The following is an 18,789-nucleotide window of genomic DNA, read 5'->3' on the forward strand; positions in this document are numbered from 1 at the left end:
AGGCTTCAATCTGCAGGCCTCACAACTAGTTTATGGACATTACAGAGGCTTCAATCTGCAGACCTCACAACTAGTTTATGGACAGTACAGAGGCTTCAATCTGCAGGCCTCACAACTAGTTTATGGACATTACAGAGGCTTCAATCTGCAGGCCTCTCACAACTAGTTTATGGACATTACAGAGGCTTCAATCTGCAGGCCTCACAACTAGTTTATGGACATTACAGAGGCTTCAATCTGCAGACCTCACAACTAGTGCATGGACATTACAGAGGCTTCAATCTGCAGGCCTCACAACTAGTTTATGGACATTACAGAGGCTGCAATCTGCAGGCCTCACAACTAGTTTATGGACATTACAGAGGCTTCAATCTGCAGACCTCACAACTAGTTTATGGACATTACAGAGACTTCAATCTGCAGGCCTCACAACTAGTTTATCGACATTACAGAGGCTTCAATCTGCAGGCCTCTCACAACTAGTTTATGGACATTACAGAGGCTTCAATCTGCAGGCCTCACAACTAGTTTATGGACATTACAGAGGCTTCAATCTGCAGACCTCACAACTAGTTTATGGACATTACAGAGGCTTCAATCTGCAGACCTCACAACTAGTTTATGGACATTACAGAGGCTTCAATCTGCAGGCCTCACAACTAGTTTATGGACATTACAGAGGCTTCAATCTGCAGGCCTCACAACTAGTTTATGGACATTACAGAGGCTTCAATCTGCAAAAAGATCGTCCAGGGGCCCTCGCAAGGGGTTAATCCGTCCCTGGGCACATCTGTACCTTAAAGGTCTCCAGGTCAGGTCTCTCCTGGTTGACCACCTGTGCCAGTAGTTGGTCCTCCAAGCCGTCGCGGGTCACGGTGAAGTTGATCAGGGTGGTCTGAGCCTGGATCTCTGGCTTGTAGTGAGGGTTGGCCAGCTTGGTGTGAAGGATGAGCCGAAAGGAGGGGTTGAAATAACACTCTTTATCTCCCACCTTTATGTAGCTGGGAGGACATGCAATTAAATGGTTAAAATATCACCTTTATGTAGCTGCGAGGACACGCAATTAAATGGTTAAAATAACACCTTTATGTAGCTGCGAGGACATGCAATTAAATGGTTAAAATAACACCTTTATGTAGCTGGGAGGACACGCAATTAAATGGTTAAAATAACACCTTTATGTAGCTGGGAGGATATGCAATTAAATGGTTAAAATATCACCTTTATGCAGCTGTGAGGATATGCAATTAAATGGTTAAAATAACACCTTTATGTAGCTGGGAGGATATGCAATTAAATGGTTAAAATATCACCTTTATGTAGCTGTGAGGATATGCAATTAAATGGTTAAAATAACACCTTTATGTAGCTGGGAGGATATGCAATTAAATGGTTAAAATAACACCTTTATGTAGCTGTGAGGACACGCAATTAAATGGTTAAAATAACACCTTTATGTAGCTGTGAGGACATGCAATTAAATGGTTAAAATATCACCTTTATGTAGCTGGGAGGATATGCAATTAAATGGTTAAAATATCACCTTTATGTAGCTGTGAGGACACGCAATTAAATGGTTAAAATAACACCTTTATGTAGCTGGGAGGACACGCAATTAAATGGTTAAAATAACACCTTTATGTAGCTGAGAGGACACGCAATTAAATGGTTAAAATAACACCTTTATGTAGCTGGGAGGACACGCAATTAAATGGTTAAAATAACACCTTTATGTAGCTGTCAGGATATGCAATTAAATGGTTAAAATAACACCTTTATGTAGCTGTCAGGATATGCAATTAAATGGTTAAAATAACACCTTTATGTAGCTGTGAGGATATGCAATTAAATGGTTAAAATATCACCGCTGAGAGGACATGCAATTAAATGGTTAAAATAACACCTTTATGTAGCTGGGAGGACACGCAATTAAATGGTTAAAATAACACCTTTATGTAGCTGGGAGGATATGCAATTAAATGGTTAAAATATCACCTTTATGCAGCTGTGAGGATATGCAATTAAATGGTTAAAATAACACCTTTATGTAGCTGGGAGGATATGCAATTAAATGGTTAAAATATCACCTTTATGTAGCTGTGAGGATATGCAATTAAATGGTTAAAATAACACCTTTATGTAGCTGGGAGGATATGCAATTAAATGGTTAAAATAACACCTTTATGTAGCTGGGAGGATATGCAATTAAATGGTTAAAATATCACCTTTATGTAGCTGGGAGGACACGCAATTAAATGGTTAAAATAACACCTTTATGTAGCTGGGAGGACACGCAATTAAATGGTTAAAATAACACCTTTATGTAGCTGAGAGGACACGCAATTAAATGGTTAAAATAACACCTTTATGTAGCTGGGAGGACACGCAATTAAATGGTTAAAATAACACCTTTATGTAGCTGTCAGGATATGCAATTAAATGGTTAAAATAACACCTTTATGTAGCTGTCAGGATATGCAATTAAATGGTTAAAATAACACCTTTATGTAGCTGTGAGGATATGCAATTAAATGGTTAAAATAACACCTTTATGTAGCTGTGAGGATATGCAATTAAATGGTTAAAATAACACCTTTATGTAGCTGTCAGGATATGCAATTAAATGGTTAAAATAACACCTTTATGTAGCTGTGAGGATATGCAATTAAATGAATGGTTAGTACTTATGTAGCTGCAAGGATACAGTGAAATAATATAGTATAATATAGAGTATAAAATAGAGGTTGTTCTTTATTATTATTCATTTTATTAGTATTCATTTGTGGAATCTTCACAGAATCCCCCAAAAAACTATTGTTATGGCCACCATTTTGGATGTTCAAAATGGCCAACGTAAAATACTTTGAGCGAGCTTGACTACACCTGATTTAATCGCTATTTAGTAAAACTTGTAGCGCATGTCCATCTGTCTGTCACACCTCATGCTCCATATATGGCCAAGACACAAATTGACATCATAGATATCTGACTTCACAGACCACATGAGACTGACACAACATGTCCATATATGAGCATTCTCAGATGATGCCCTGTTAGGGTAACCACACTAACACCTCATCCGCACTGTACGCGAGCGACGCGATGTCCCGCGAAATAATGTCTGCATATGGAGCGTCTGCCATTGCGTTGTGACGTAGCCTGAACCAATCAAATAAATGAATAATAATATAAAGTGTTTGGGGGGTGGGACATGGTCATTTACCTCTATGGACGTCGCAGTGAAACCTCTCTCAAAAAAGAGGCTCCATGAGCGAAAACAGGAGGGGTGGACGAGCGGTCAGGACGTCTTCGTTGAAACAAATTTATTTGAATGAGATTTCATCACTCGCGTTGCGTCGCATCGCGGGCAGCGCGGATGAGTTGTAATACAATCCCTTTTATGACCATATATGGAGATCCCTCGTCTCCTCAACATTACGCCTAATGTGGTCTATGACGTCAGAAATCTATGATGTCAGACGTCAGTCATCTCCAAATATGGCCAAGAGACTTGCAAATTCATTCTGTTCTATCAGTGCCACGTCCCCTGCAGTGCCTGGATTGTTCTGGTCAAAGTTGATCCCACGCACGCAAGCAAATGACCTCGTCCTTTACGTGTGTTTTTACCTTCCCTTCTTGATAGTGTGTCTGCCCAGCAGGGGGTCGATGACGGGGTCAAAGGTCTCCTCCAGGTTCTCGATGAGGACGGTGTCGCCGCTGACCACAGCCTGCTCAATGACGTCTACGTACCTGTTAGCATGTTAGCATGTTAGCATGTTAATAACATGTTAAACTGAGACCACAGCCTGCTCTATGACGTCTACGTACCTGTTAGCATGTTAGCATGTTAGCATGTTAATAACATGTTAAACTGAGACCACAGCCTGTTCTATGACGTCTACGTACCTGTTAGCATGTTAGCATGTTAGCATGTTAATAACATGTTAATAACATGTTAACAACATGTTAATCTGAGACCACAGCCTGCTCTATGACGTCTACGTACCTGTTAGCATGTTAGCATGTTAGCATGTTAGCATGTTAACACATGGGCGGCCAAGGTTTATAACATTTATAGCTGTTGCTGGTGCCACCATTGACTTACGTTATGTTTTGATGAGCCCCGCAAGCTTCGTGCGTGTGCACGTGCGTGTCCAGAGAAGATTGAGGAGGTACTCCATTTGTTTACAAACGCTCGCGAAACTCGCGGTAAAAAAATCGCGGTAAATTCGCGGTAAAGTGTCGCCGTGAAAACAATCAGCTCTCTGCCTCCATGGGGCTGTTTTTACCTCATTCTCAGATAAAGCCGTTCTTATGTTTCAAAGTAGAATCTAAAGCCATGTAAAATCCTTCCGTGTGGGGAGAGACAGGGGGCTTCCTGCCCTGGCTGGGTGACGTAATGGATTCAGGGCATGCAAAGGGAAGCTGCGGTCTCGAAAAGTTAACTATTTGTTGACTCGTCCCTCGACGATATAACTTCCTGTGGCAGGGTGACATCTAGTGGCCATAACTCGTCCCTGAACGCGTTTGGCTCCCCAAGTGTTAATAGCATGTTAAACTGAGACCACCGCCTGCTCAATGACGTCTACGTACCTGTTAGCATGTTAGCATGTTAGCATGTTAGCATGTTAATAGCATGTTAAACTGAGACCACCGCCTGCTCAATGACGTCTACGTACCTGTTAGCATGTTAGCATGTTAGCATGTTAATAGCATGTTAAACTGAGACCACAGCGTGTTCTATATTATGACATACAATAATTATACTTCAAATAATGATTACAACTTGTGTACTTCAGTCAGGTAACTCACAATATATCGAACAATGTTTATTATTAATGAGTATACAAGTGTGTAAATGACATTTAATTTGGCGTTTGGCTCTGCAAAATTTTCTCCCTGCTCAGCAGCAAGCAGCACAGAAGCAGAACATCATTAATGAGCAGGGAGATATATAGATATATAAACAAACCCCCCCCCCCCCCCCCCCCCCCATGGGGAACAGAGTTAGCAGAGCCTACTGGTGGTGCTGGGGAGGCGGTGGGGGCAAGCAAACACAAGCAACAGTCCAGGCAAGAGCAGCAGGTAGAATGACAGACTGGGCGGGCTTAAGTAGTTGGCAAATCATCAGCTGACTGCCACGTCGGCCAATGACGTAGGGTCTGGCATAATAGTGTGTATTAGTGTCCTTATACAACTGCAATGCAATGTACCCTCTCGGTTATACCCGCCTGAACTAACTTTACAGGCTACGTATCATAAGTCAAGTCTAGAGATTTTAAACAGAGCATCTCACACTTTCTGTCTCAGGCTGACCACCTTATTTATGATGAGTATAATAATGTAATAACACATTATCATACTTCATTATGAAGTTTATAATAATGTATTAAACTTCATTATGATGATTATAATAATGTAATAACTCATTATGATGATTATAATAATATAATAATCACCCTTTCTGTCCCAGACTGACCACCTTCATTATGATGATTATAATATAATAAACTTATTAATAATAATAATCGCCCTTTCTGTCCCAGACTGACCACCTTCATTATGATGATTATAATAATGTAATAACTCATTATGATGATTATAATAACATAATAATCACCCTTTCTGTCCCAGACTGACCACCTTCATTATGATGATTATAATATAATAAACGTATTAATAATAATAATAATCACCCTTTCTGTCCCAGACTGACCACCTTCAGGCTGCTGCCGTAACGACTCTTGATCCACTTGATGCCCTGCAGCTGAGGGTCAATGAGGAGGGGCCAACGCTCACCTACACACACGCGCGCACACCCCCCACACACACACACACACACACACACACACACACACACACACACACACACACACACACACACACACACACACACACACACACACACGAGTGATTGGTTATCCTATTGGAGTCAATGGGACGTGATGCTCCACCCACATCTTGTGGTGGTGTCAGATGAAATGCAGGCTGGCACCTCAAAATCAAAAAACGTAAAGCACAATCCACTACAATCTGCAAAGCTGATCTTGTAAACAATTAATGGCGATAATGGCGGAACGCAGAAGAACGAGAACTGACCAGAGTCATTATGTACGACAGATATCTACCTAACAGATATCTACCCATCTACCAGACCACAGTCATTATGTTCTACAGATATCTACCTAACAAACCACAGTCATTATGTTCTACAGATATCTACCTAACAGATATCTACCTAACAGATATCTACCCATCTACCAGACCACAGTCATTATTTTCCACAGATATCTACCTAACAGACCACAGTCATTATGTTCTACAGATATCTACCTAACAGACCACAGTCATTATGTTCTACAGATATCTACCTAACAGATATCTACCCATCTACCAGACCACAGTCATTATGTTCCACAGATATCTACCGAAATTGGCCTTTTGCTGAAGGCCATGAAGACAGAATGCCTTCTTCTGAATGAAGACTCTGATCATGCAAACATCTGCTCCATAGACGGACATCAAAGAAACGGAGGAATTCAAACACCTTGGATCAAACGTAGCAAAAAGGACTTCCTGACAAGGAAAGGACAGGCCTGGAGTGCTTGCAATAAGTTATATCTTATAAGACATCTGAAGAGCTACCAAGATCAACCTGTTCAAAGCCTGCTGTCCTTCTGTATGGTGCTGAAACATGGACAATACGGAGCTGTCCTTCTGTATGGTGCTGAAACTTGGACAATGGATAAGAAGCTGTCCTTCTGTATGGTGCTGAAACATGGACAATGATTAAGGAGCTGTCCTAATTTATGGTGCTGAAACATGAGTAAGGAGCTGTCCTTCTGTATGGTGCTGAAACATGGACAATGGATAATAAGCTGTCCTTCTGTATGGTGCTGAAACATGGACAATAAATAAGGAGCTGTCCATCTGTATGGTGCTGAAACATGAACAATAAGGAGCTGTCCTTCTGTATGGTGCTGAAACATGAACAATAAGGAGCTGTCCTTATGTATGGTGCTGAAACATGAGTAAGGAGCTGTCCTTATGTATGGTGCTGAAACATGAGTAAGGAGCTGTCCTTCTGTATGGTACTGAAACATGGACAATAAGGAGCTGTCCCTCTGTATGGTGCTGAAACAACCTTGTTGTTCCACTGATAATAAGGTATTAATAACAGTAATAAGGTGAATAAGGTACTAACAGTTCAGTAGGATAGTAGCGTTCTGTGTGGACATCTTGTCTCCAGGTGAATAACAGTAATAAGGTGAATAAGGTACTAACAGTTTAACAGTATAGTAGCGTTCTGTGTGGACATCTTGTCTCCAGGTGAATAACAGTAATAAGGTGAATAAGGTACTAACAGTTTAACAGTATAGTAGCGTTCTGTGTAGACATCTTGTCTCCAGGCAGGCCCTCGTTGTTCCACTGAGCCACCGTAGCGTCGTCTGTCATCATGGACACCGGGTCCAACTGCTCCATCATGGGGACAGGGACCTGCAGAGAGAGAGACAGGTAGTGATGTGAGACAGACAGGGGGTCCAACTGCTCCATCATGGGGACTGGGATCTGCAGAGAGAGAGACAGGTAGTGATGTGAGACAGACAGGGGGTCCAACTGCTCCATCATGGGGACAGGGACCTGCAGAGAGAGAGACAGGTAGTGATGTGAGACAGACAGGGGGTCCAACTGCTCCATCATGGGGACTGGGATCTGCAGAGAGAGAGACAGGTAGTGATGTGAGACAGACAGGGGGTCCAACTGCTCCATCATGGGGACAGGGACCTGCAGAGAGAGAGACAGGTAGTGATGTGAGACAGACAGGGGGTCCAACTGCTCCATCATGGGGACTGGGACCTGCAGAGAGAGAGACAGGTAGTGATGTGAGACAGACAGGGGGTCCAACTGCTCCATCATGGGGACAGGGACCTGCAGAGAGAGAGACAGGTAGTGATGTGAGACAGACAGGGGGTCCAACTGCTCCATCATGGGGACAGGGACCTGCAGAGAGAGAGACAGGTAGTGATGTGAGACAGACAGGGGGTCCAACTGCTCCATCATGGGGACTGGGACCTGCAGAGAGAGAGACAGGTAGTGATGTGAGACAGACAGGGGGTCCAACTGCTCCATCATGGGGACTGGGACCTGCAGAGAGAGAGACAGGTAGTGATGTGAGACAGACAGGGGGTCCAACTGCTCCATCATGGGGACTGGGACCTGCAGAGAGAGAGACAGGTAGTGATGTGAGACAGACAGGGGGTCCAACTGCTCCATCATGGGGACAGGGACCTGCAGAGAGAGAGACAGGTAGTGATGTGAGACAGACAGGGGGTCCAACTGCTCCATCATGGGGACAGGGACCTGCAGAGAGACAGGTAGTGATGTGAGACAGACAGGGGGTCCAACTGCTCCATCATGGGGACTGGGACCTGCAGAGAGAGAGACAGGTAGTGATGTGAGACAGACAGGGGGTCCAACTGCTCCATCATGGGGACTGGGACCTGCAGAGAGAGAGACAGGTAGTGATGTGAGACAGACAGGGGGTCTAACTGCTCCATCATGGGGACTGGGACCTGCAGAGAGAGAGACAGGTAGTGATGTGAGACAGACAGGGGGTCCAACTGCTCCATCATGGGGACAGGGACCTGCAGAGAGAGAGACAGGTAGTGATGTGAGACAGACAGGGGGTCCAACTGCTCCATCATGGGGACTGGGACCTGCAGAGAGAGAGACAGGTAGTGATGTGAGACAGACAGGGGGTCTAACTGCTCCATCATGGGGACTGGGACCTGCAGAGAGAGAGACAGGTAGTGATGTGAGACAGACAGGGGGTCCAACTGCTCCATCATGGGGACAGGGACCTGCAGAGAGAGAGACAGGTAGTGATGTGAGACAGACAGGGGGTCCAACTGCTCCATCATGGGGACAGGGACCTGCAGAGAGAGAGACAGGTAGTGATGTGAGACAGACAGGGGGTCCAACTGCTCCATCATGGGGACAGGGACCTGCAGAGAGAGAGACAGGTAGTGATGTGAGACAGACAGGGGGTCCAACTGCTCCATCATGGGGACTGGGACCTGCAGAGAGAGAGACAGGTAGTGATGTGAGACAGACAGGGGGTCCAACTGCTCCATCATGGGGACTGGGACCTGCAGAGAGAGAGACAGGTAGTGATGTGAGACAGACAGGGGGTCCAACTGCTCCATCATGGGGACTGGGACCTGCAGAGAGAGAGACAGGTAGTGATGTGAGACAGACAGGGGGTCCAACTGCTCCATCATGGGGACTGGGACCTGCAGAGAGAGAGAGACAGGTAGTGATGTGAGACAGACAGGGGGTCCAACTGCTCCATCATGGGGACGGGGACCTGCAGAGAGAGAGACAGGTAGTGATGTGAGACAGACAGGGGGTCCAACTGCTCCATCATGGGGACTGGGACCTGCAGAGAGAGAGACAGGTAGTGATGTGAGACAGACAGGGGGTCCAACTGCTCCATCATGGGGACTGGGACCTGCAGAGAGAGAGACAGGTAGTGATGTGAGACAGACAGGGGGTCCAACTGCTCCATCATGGGGACAGGGACCTGCAGAGAGAGAGACAGGTAGTGATGTGAGACAGACAGGGGGTCCAACTGCTCCATCATGGGGACTGGGACCTGCAGAGAGAGAGACAGGTAGTGATGTGAGACAGACAGGGGGTCCAACTGCTCCATCATGGGGACAGGGACCTGCAGAGAGACAGGAAGTGATGTGAGACAGACAGGGGGTCCAACTGCTCCATCATGGGGACAGGGACCTGCAGAGAGAGAGAGAGAGAGATGTGAGACAGACAGCAGAGAAACAGCAGGGGTGTCACATCAAATTCTGGGCCCTGGGTACAAGGATTCACTGCAGGCCCCCCATGAATGTTCTTCAAAAACACAAACACACGGCACAGCTTGCGAGTGCCGCACTGCAAGCTTGTATATCTGCTATTTTTCACTAGCTAAAGAATAAAGTAATTAGGGCCCCCTCCACCTTGGGCCATAGTAACTCAGTCACCTCAGGTAAGGCAACCACAGGGTCTATATAAGGTGTTATTAAATAGGGTCTATAGCTCTGACCTTCTGGTTGCGGAGGTAAGGCATCCAGAGGTTGTCCAGTAGTTCTATAGATCTAGTTCTATAGGGTCTATAGCTCTATAGTTCTATAGGGTCTATAGCTCTGACCTTCTGGTTGCGTAGATAAGGCATCCACAGGTTGTCCGGGAGTTCTCGTCTGTATTTCTTGGAGAAGCTGCCAGCGTAGGAGATGAATGATCTAAAGATCTATAGTCCTATATAAGGTGTTATTAATAGGGTCTATAGCTCTGACCTTCTGGTTCCTCAGGTAAGGCATCCAGAGGTTGTCCAGGAGTTCTCGTCTGTACTTCTTGGAGAAGCTGCCAGCGTAGGAGATGAAGGCCGCGGTGAGGAGCAGATCTCCACACAACGTCTCCTCCTGCTCGTGGTACTGAGCCACGGAGTGGGCCCAGCGCACGTTCTCACTCTGCACGCATGCACGCACGCACGCACACGCACACACACACACACACACACACACACACACACACACACACACACACACACACACACACACACACACACACGTTACTGAGCTACTGATTGGGTCCAGCGCACGTAGTCTCTACCCATATGGTCCACATAGCAGTGGCTTTAGTGGTTTACTGAAGCAATAAGCCACAAGAGGCGAGTGGTTACCTGGTATTTTACACCGGCTGAGAGGCGTAGGGAGACACTCGGCTGTGCCTCGTGTCTCCAACCCTCTCAGCCGGTGTAAAATACCAGGTAACCACAAACCTCGCGTGGCTTATTGCTTTTCTAAAACGGTTACAAAATGGCAACATAATCATTCTAAACATCCCAATATTAAAGAAAAAAGTACACTTCTCCGCCACCAGGAAGAGACATTTCCTGGTTTACCAGCCACATCCCAGGAACGGAAGCCAGTGTGTGTTTATAAAGTCACGTCTTTCTTTTTGACAAAAAAAATAAGGAAACAACACTTAAAGGAGTAGTTCACCACTTTTCAACCTGTCTTCATATAATAGGTCCTCACTAATGTTCATGATAAAATATAACAATATTTTTCTACTCAGTCCAAGTCTCCTAGGAGAGCTGTGGGAAGTTCAGAATCCATCGTATTGTGACATCATCATTTAAAAAAAATAAAAAAAATAATCAATATTTTTGAAAAAAAATATTTAGATTTTTATTATCGCGAGAACAATGGCTTTCACTTTAAAATTGCAACTTTTCAGGAATAGAAAGCCTGCAGTTTCTATAAGCTGGATTGGCAATCGATGATGTCACAAGACGATGGGTTTCTGACCTGCCCACAGCCCTCCTCTGAAAAAAAAAACAAAAAAAACAATTTTTGAGTGAGGACCAATATGAACATAGGTTGAAAAGTGGTGGAGTGCCCCTTTAAGTGTTACATCAGTCTCATGTTAAGAACCATATTCGATCCATACACATGTTTATTTTCATCCAGATTTAGCTGCTATGTGGGTGAACATCACATCAAAAACGCTAGCATAGCAACCTAAACTAACAGCCGAGTGGTGCCTGGAGAATAGAGGGCGCTTGTTGCCTTTACAAGCCCCGCCCGGAGCCATTCAGTCACTGTACTATGCATGCGGGCGGTGCTTAGAAGCACCCTCACGGCAGGATTTGAGAGGAAATCAAACGCTCGCTTCTCTAGTTCAGCCTCACGGCACTGTGGAAAGAAATAACACACCTGGCTTTGATGTAAACTGATGTGGGTTATAGTCTCATATACGACAGCAACCAGCCAATCAGAATCAAGGAATGGAACTAGCCGTTTTAGAATGGTGTTCATACTTTTACACAAATATTGATATCAATAATCTTAAGCCATCCAAGATCCTGGTGAATTATTACCAGAAAACCTTCTGTTCATATTATATTCAAATATATTTAAAAAAAAATCTCAGAATCAAAGGTTTTCTGGTCATGATTCACCAGGATAGCTTGATTCTAGGCAAAAAAATATCGTTTTTGATATTTTTGCCTCAGTGGGGGAAATGAATGGGAGGTGTTTGAGTGGCAGCAGTAAACCACGCCCACCGCTATGTCCAATGTGTGTAAATAAAAGAGTCTTTGTCCCGCCTACCAGAAATACATTTCCATATCCGCATCAGGTCCAGACCGGAAGAAATGTTTTAGGGCATTTAGGAACCTTTTTTTTTTTTTTTTTTTTTTTTTCTTTTTTTTTTTTACGGGTTTGGTACTCTGGACCAACAACTCAGGGAGGTTAATTAGATGTGATGGCCCCGCCTACCTCCAATGGCCCCGCCTACCTCCAATGGCCCCGCCTACCTCCAAGCCCCGCCCCTCCAAGCCCCGCCCCTCCAAGCCCCTCTGGCGAAAAAAAAACTGTTCTACTTCTCTCCGACCCATCGGTTGCGCTCGTAATAAACAATATCCAAACAAAAACATGGATTCTGACAAAGGACACCTATTAAGAGCGAGTTAAGAGCTACAATCTGTATGTAAACGGACTGCAACGCATGACGTAACTTCCGTTAACCGCAGCACTTTGGCCACTTCCGGTGTCTGTAGGTTCATGCTGTTTACATCTGCTATTGTAGCCAGGGTGGCCTACCTCCAGGCCTTTGACCAGCCGATTGGCCAGCTCATTGCCCCGCCTACCTCCAGGCCTTTGACCAGCCGATTGGCCAGCTCATTGCCCTGCCTACCTCCAGGCCTTTGACCAGCCGATTGGCCAGCTCATTGCCCCGCCTACCTCCAAGCCTTTGACCAGCCGATTGGCCAGCTCGATGGTCTTGTTGGTGTGGTTGACCTCGTCCTGACAGCGGAGCTTCTCTGAGATCGCACGACTGTAGCACGATGTCATCTCCTCTAGACTGCTGTCTAAGTCCTGTTGGGAGAGAGACCTTTAGTTACCCAGAGAGAGAGAGAGAGAAAGAGAGAGAGAGAGAGAGAGAGAGAGAGACTGTAGCACAATGTCATCTCCTCTAAGGAACTGTCCAGGTCCTGATGGGAGAGAGACCTTATGTTAATATAGGAGAGAGAGAGAGAGAGAGAGAGAGAGAGAGAGAGAGAGAGAGAGAGAGAGAGAGAGAGAGAGACTGTAGCATAATGTCATCTCCTCTAAGGAACTGTCCAGGTCCTGATGGGAGAGAGACCTTATGTTAATATAGGAGAGAGAGAGAGAGAGAGAGAGAGAGAGAGAGAGAGAGAGAGAGAGAGAGAGAGAGAGAGAGAGAGAGAGAGAGAGAGAGAGAGAGAGAGAGATTGGCCACTAGGTGTGCTGTTCTGGTACCAGAAGCAACATGTTCTCCATAGGATTCCATTCATTTCCCCCAAACTTTTATTTTCTTACCTTAATAAACATTGTCATAAATACTTAATGGTTCCTGTCGCTAGTTTAAAGCCTTGTCTCAATCACCATGATTGAAACATATATTTCTTTTACAGTCTATGGTGTGCAGTGCATGTGTGTGTGTGTGTGTGTGTGTGTGCGTGCGTGCGTGCGTGCGTGTGTGCGTGCGTGCGTGCGTGCGTGCGTGCGTGCGTGCGTGCGTGTGTGTGTGTGTGTGTGTGCGTCTCACATTGAGTTTCTTCCTGATGACCTCCAGTTTGTCTGCAGCTTCGGCCAGGTCAGCGTTGGCCTGATATAAACTCATCCTTTTAACTTCTACCTCACAGAGCACCTACACACACACACACACACACACACACACACACACACACACACACACACACACACACACACACACACACACACACACACACACACACACACACACACACACACACACACACACACATATACACACACACACACACACACACACACACACACACACACACACACACACACACACACACACACACACACACAGACAGTATCATGTCAGTCACTAGTTGACACTAAGGTCTCAGAGGCACTTGCCCATCGGGCAAGTACAGGTCATGTTCTACTTGCACGAAAAGTAAATCATCCTTTATAAAATGATAGGTATGATTTTAATTACCGCTCAATTTAACACTTATTTCTTCACTTTCTGGGGCAGTGCGATAAAATGTCATACATCAATACCTCCAAATCCAAATACTTTAGCTATGATTGAATATGTCTATGGTTTCACACTTGTTATTTTATATTTTTAAATGTAGCAACAGTAAATAAAGCACATCATAGGTAAATAGTGCTCTTATTTTACATTCCACAGACCAGAAGACACAGCACACTGGCCACGTTCAGGTGTTTAGACAGATATCTGGTGTTGTGTTTATAGACATTTGTGTCCCCTCTCAAATGAGCACTTGCCCTGTCGGGCAACCTGAAAGCCAACTTCACCTGCCCTGACGTTTTATTTACCTGCCGGGGGCAGGTGGGCAAGCCTTAGTGTCAATGCCTGTCAGTAGTATCACGGTCATATCATCATCAGTATCGATATCAGACTAGGTGTGTGTGTGTGTGTGTGTGTGTGTGTGTGTGTGTGTGTGTGTGTGTGTGTGTGTGTGTGTGTGTGTGTGTGTGTGTACTCACAAAGATCTGTCCAGGATATCAGCAGAGATGGAAAGAAACAAACAAACACAATATTAACACAACATGACAAACACAATATTAACACAACATGACAAACACAATATTAACACAACATGACAAACACAATATTAACACAACATGACAAACACAACATTAACACAACATTAACACAACATGACAAACACAATATTAACACAACATGACAAACAAAACATTAACACAACATGACATGCATTCATGTGTTATTTACATTCTGTTCATTCTGGAAGCACTGAGAAACATGTTGTTTCAGAGGACAACAGAAGCTACTGGAAATGATTTGTGCCTGTAATGGATAAATGTGGACTCAAATAAAAATGTAAATGTGTGTAAACGTTAAGGACGTCCACAATTACAACACCAGAGGCAGCGCCACAGATCACGTTAAACCCAAAGTCAACTCAAACAAAGGGTCAAACTTGTTCTTCTGCTATACAACCAAAATGTGGAACGCCCTACCGAAGGCCTTAAAGGAGTGTGGTTCCCTAGTATCCTTTAAAATCGCCCTGAAAAACCACTTACAGGCGGCAGCCATTTATAACTGGCAATAACAAACCTAGCCCAGCCTCCCCTGACCCTTCTTTGTATTTAGCTACTGTGTTTATTTGTTTTATTTTTATTTTTTTTACTATATCTACTCTATAGATAGATAGATACATAGTACTATATTCTGTCTGTCATTCAATGTTATATGAGATACTTCAATGGTTTCCTGTGGAAATAAGCGTAGTCTTTTCTAGGATCTCCTTTTAGTTGACCTTGTACCAGTGAACTGTACCGTCATGAAACTGTACCTTTTCCTATGCAAACTGACAATAAAGTCTTCAATCAATCAATGTGTGTGTGTGTGTGTGTGTGTGTGTGTGTGTGTGTGTGTGTGTGTGTGTGTGTGTGTGTGTGTGTGTGTGTGTGTGTGTGTGTGTGCGTGCGTGCGTGCGTGCGTGCGTGCGTGCGTGCGTGCGTGCGTGCGTGCGTGCGTGCGTGCGTGTGTGTGTTTGTGTGTGTGTGTGTGTGTGTTGTGTGTGTGTGTGTGTGTGTGTGTGTGTGTGTGTGTGTGTGTGTGTGCGTGCGTGCGTGCGTGCGTGCGTGCGTGCGCGCACCTCATGGAAGCGTATCATATTGATCACCCAGGCACAGAGACCCGCGGCAGCGGAGGATTTCTGTCGGACGAACTCTGGGTTGAACTCGGGGTCGCTGAGGTACTCGTCTCTGACGCAGCGAACCGTAGCCTCTGGGATGTGTTCCTTATCAAAGGTCACCAGGTTCTGCAGGAACTCATCCACCTGGAACACAGATGTAGGGTCAGGGGTCAGGGGTTAGGGAACCGTAGCCTCGGGGATGTGTTCCTTATCAAAGGTCACCAGGTTCTGGAGAAACTCATCCACCTGGAACAGAGAGGTAGGGTCAGGGGTCAGGGGTCAGGGGTCAGGGTTAGGGAACCGTAGCCTCTGGGATGTGTTCCTTATCAAAGGTCACCAGGTTCTGGAGAAACTCATCCACCTGGAACAGAGAGGTAGGGTCAGGGTCAGGGGTCAGGGGTCAGGGGTCAGGGTTAGGGAACCGTAGCCTCGGGGATGTGTTCCTTATCAAAGGTCACCAGGTTCTGGAGAAACTCATCCACCTGGAACAGAGAGGTAGGGTCAGGGTCAGGGGTCAGGGGTCAGGGGTCAGGGTTAGGGAACCGTAGCCTCGGGGATGTGTTCCTTATCAAAGGTCACCAGGTTCTGGAGAAACTCATCCACCTGGAACAGAGAGGTAGGGTCAGGGTCAGGGGTCAGGGGTCAGGGGTCAGGGTTAGGGAACCGTAGCCTCTGGGATGTGTTCCTTATCAAAGGTCACCAGGTTCTGGAGAAACTCATCCACCTGGAACAGAGAGTAGTGTTGAAGAGTCCTTGAGCAAGACTCTGAACCCCTAACTGCTCCTGATGAGCAGGTTGGTGTTAATTATCAAGACTCTGAACCCCTAACTGCTCCTGATGAGCAGGTTGGTGTTAATTATCAAGACTCTGAACCCCTAACTGCTCCTGATGAGCAGGTTGGTGTTAATTATCAAGACTCTGAACCCCTAACTGCTCCTGGTGAGCAGGTTGGTGTTAATTATCAAGACTCTGAACCCCTAACTGCTCCTGATGAGCAGGTTGGTGTTAATTATCAAGACTCTGAACCCCTAACTGCTCCTGATGAGCAGGTTGGTGTTAATTATCAAGACTCTGAACCCCTAACTGCTCCTGATGAGCAGGTTGGTGTTAATTATCAAGACTCCGAACCCCTAACTGCTCCTGATGAGCAGGTTGGTGTTAATTATCAAGACTCCGAACCCCTAACTGCTCCTGATGATCAGGTTGGTGTTAATTATCAAGACTCCGAACCCCTAACTGCTCCTGATGAGCAGGTTGGTGTTAATTATCAAGACTCCGAACCCCTAACTGCTCCTGATGAGCAGGTTGGTGTTAATTATCAAGACTCCGAACCCCTAACTGCTCTGATGAGCAGGTTGGTGTTAATTATCAAGACTCCGAACCCCTAACTGCTCTGATGAGCAGGTTGGTGTTAATTATCAAGACTCTGAACCCCTAACTGTTCCTGATGAGCAGGTTGGTGTTAATTATCAAGACTCTGAACCCCTAACTGTTCCTGATGAGCAGGTTGGTGTTAATTATCAAGACTCCGAACCCCTAACTGCTCCTGATGAGCAGGTTGGTGTTAATTATCAAGACTCCGAACCCCTAACTGCTCCTGATGAGCAGGTTGGTGTTAATTATCAAGACTCCGAACCCCTAACTGCTCCTGATGAGCAGGTTGGTGTTAATTATCAAGACTCCGAACCCCTAACTGCTCCTGATGAGCAGGTTGGTGTTAATTATCAAGACTCTGAACCCCTAACTGCTCCTGATGAGCAGGTTGGTGTTAATTATCAAGACTCTGAACCCCTAACTGCTCCTGATGAGCAGGTTGGTGTTAATTATCAAGACTCTGAACCCCTAACTGCTCCTGATGATCAGGTTGGTGCCAAGCATGGTTTCCTCTGACATCACTGTATGAATGTGTGTGTGAATGTAATGAATGTGTGTGTGAATGTAATGAATGTGTGTGTGAATGGGGGAATGTAATGAATGTGTGTGTGTGAATGGGGGAATGTAATGCACAATCTCTGATTGGCCTAGCAACTATCGGTTTCTGTGACACACGTGGAAGTGGGAAACTTTTAGTTAGTCAGGGGCCTTAGGGAGATAGAATGGTCATTTCATGCTAATCAGTCTAAAAGCGCCAAATTCTGCACAGATGTATCCCAGGGCTTGGGATGGTGCGACCTTCGGGGTTGCCACAGCGACAACATTCCTTGGGCTACAAATGGCCCCAGAAAACGATGGTTTAGTGATGAAAGTGATGAGTCATCACTTTTCACCGTTTTGTGGGTGTTTTCTGGGGCCATGTATAGCCCAAGGATTTTTTTGTTGTTGCGCAAAACAAATGCTGGCAATGGATTCAGCATCATCAAATCAAATCAAATCAAATCAAATCAAACTTTATTTATAAAGCACGTTTACAACAACCGAAATTGACCAAAGTGCTGTACAGAGAAGGAGCAAACAATAAAAGCATGAGCATGTACATATAACACATGTCAAAAAGAACACAACACTCATATACAGTATAAAAGCAAACCGTAAAAGACCTCAGGGGAGATTAAAAGCTAGTGAGAAAAGGTGAGTTTTAACCTGAGATTTAAAAATAATTATGGATGTAGCAGACCTTTTTTGGCTCAACCAGCAGCTGCTTATCGGCGGATCTCAGGGCTCTGTTGGGGACGCAGGGTTTCAGGTTTTCATGACAAACCCCTAGTTAGCCCCCTCACATCCTACTAGTTAGACCCCTCACATCCTACTAGTTAGACCCCTCACATCCTACTAGTTAGACCCCTCACATCCTACTAGTTAGACCCCTCACATCCTACTAGTTAGACCCCTCACATCCTACTAGTTAGACCCCTCACATCCTACTAGTTAGACCCCTCACATCCTACTAGTTAGACCCCTCACATCCTACTAGTTAGACCCCTCACATCCTACTAGTTAACCCCTCACATCCTACTAGTTAACCCCTCACATCCTACTAAAGCAGATTTCTTTCTGGGTATTTTCCTCCTGTAGTACAGTGTATAGAAAGTCGA

The 18,789-nt window shown here is 45.2% G+C and overlaps 1 protein-coding gene across 1 annotated transcript in view; it reads right to left on the reverse strand.

Annotated features, from left to right (window-relative positions):
- The window catches only part of dnah9l (dynein, axonemal, heavy polypeptide 9 like), a gene marked incomplete at both ends in the record, with an annotated part of 263,680 nt that overhangs the window by 40,257 nt on the left and 204,634 nt on the right, over positions 1 to 18,789 (reverse strand). The window contains 8 exons of the mRNA XM_080727109.1: positions 797 to 1,001; positions 3,628 to 3,750; positions 5,697 to 5,799; positions 7,365 to 7,497; positions 10,353 to 10,526; positions 12,807 to 12,941; positions 13,636 to 13,737; positions 15,719 to 15,901. Coding sequence (XP_080583235.1) covers positions 797 to 1,001; positions 3,628 to 3,750; positions 5,697 to 5,799; positions 7,365 to 7,497; positions 10,353 to 10,526; positions 12,807 to 12,941; positions 13,636 to 13,737; positions 15,719 to 15,901 — 1,158 coding nt within the window. The remainder of the gene's footprint in view (positions 1 to 796; positions 1,002 to 3,627; positions 3,751 to 5,696; positions 5,800 to 7,364; positions 7,498 to 10,352; positions 10,527 to 12,806; positions 12,942 to 13,635; positions 13,738 to 15,718; positions 15,902 to 18,789) is intronic.

Source organism: Nannobrachium achirus (assembly GCF_963921795.1).
Source record: "Nannobrachium achirus genome assembly, chromosome: 5".
NCBI classification, from domain to species: Eukaryota; Metazoa; Chordata; class Actinopteri; order Myctophiformes; family Myctophidae; genus Nannobrachium; species Nannobrachium achirus.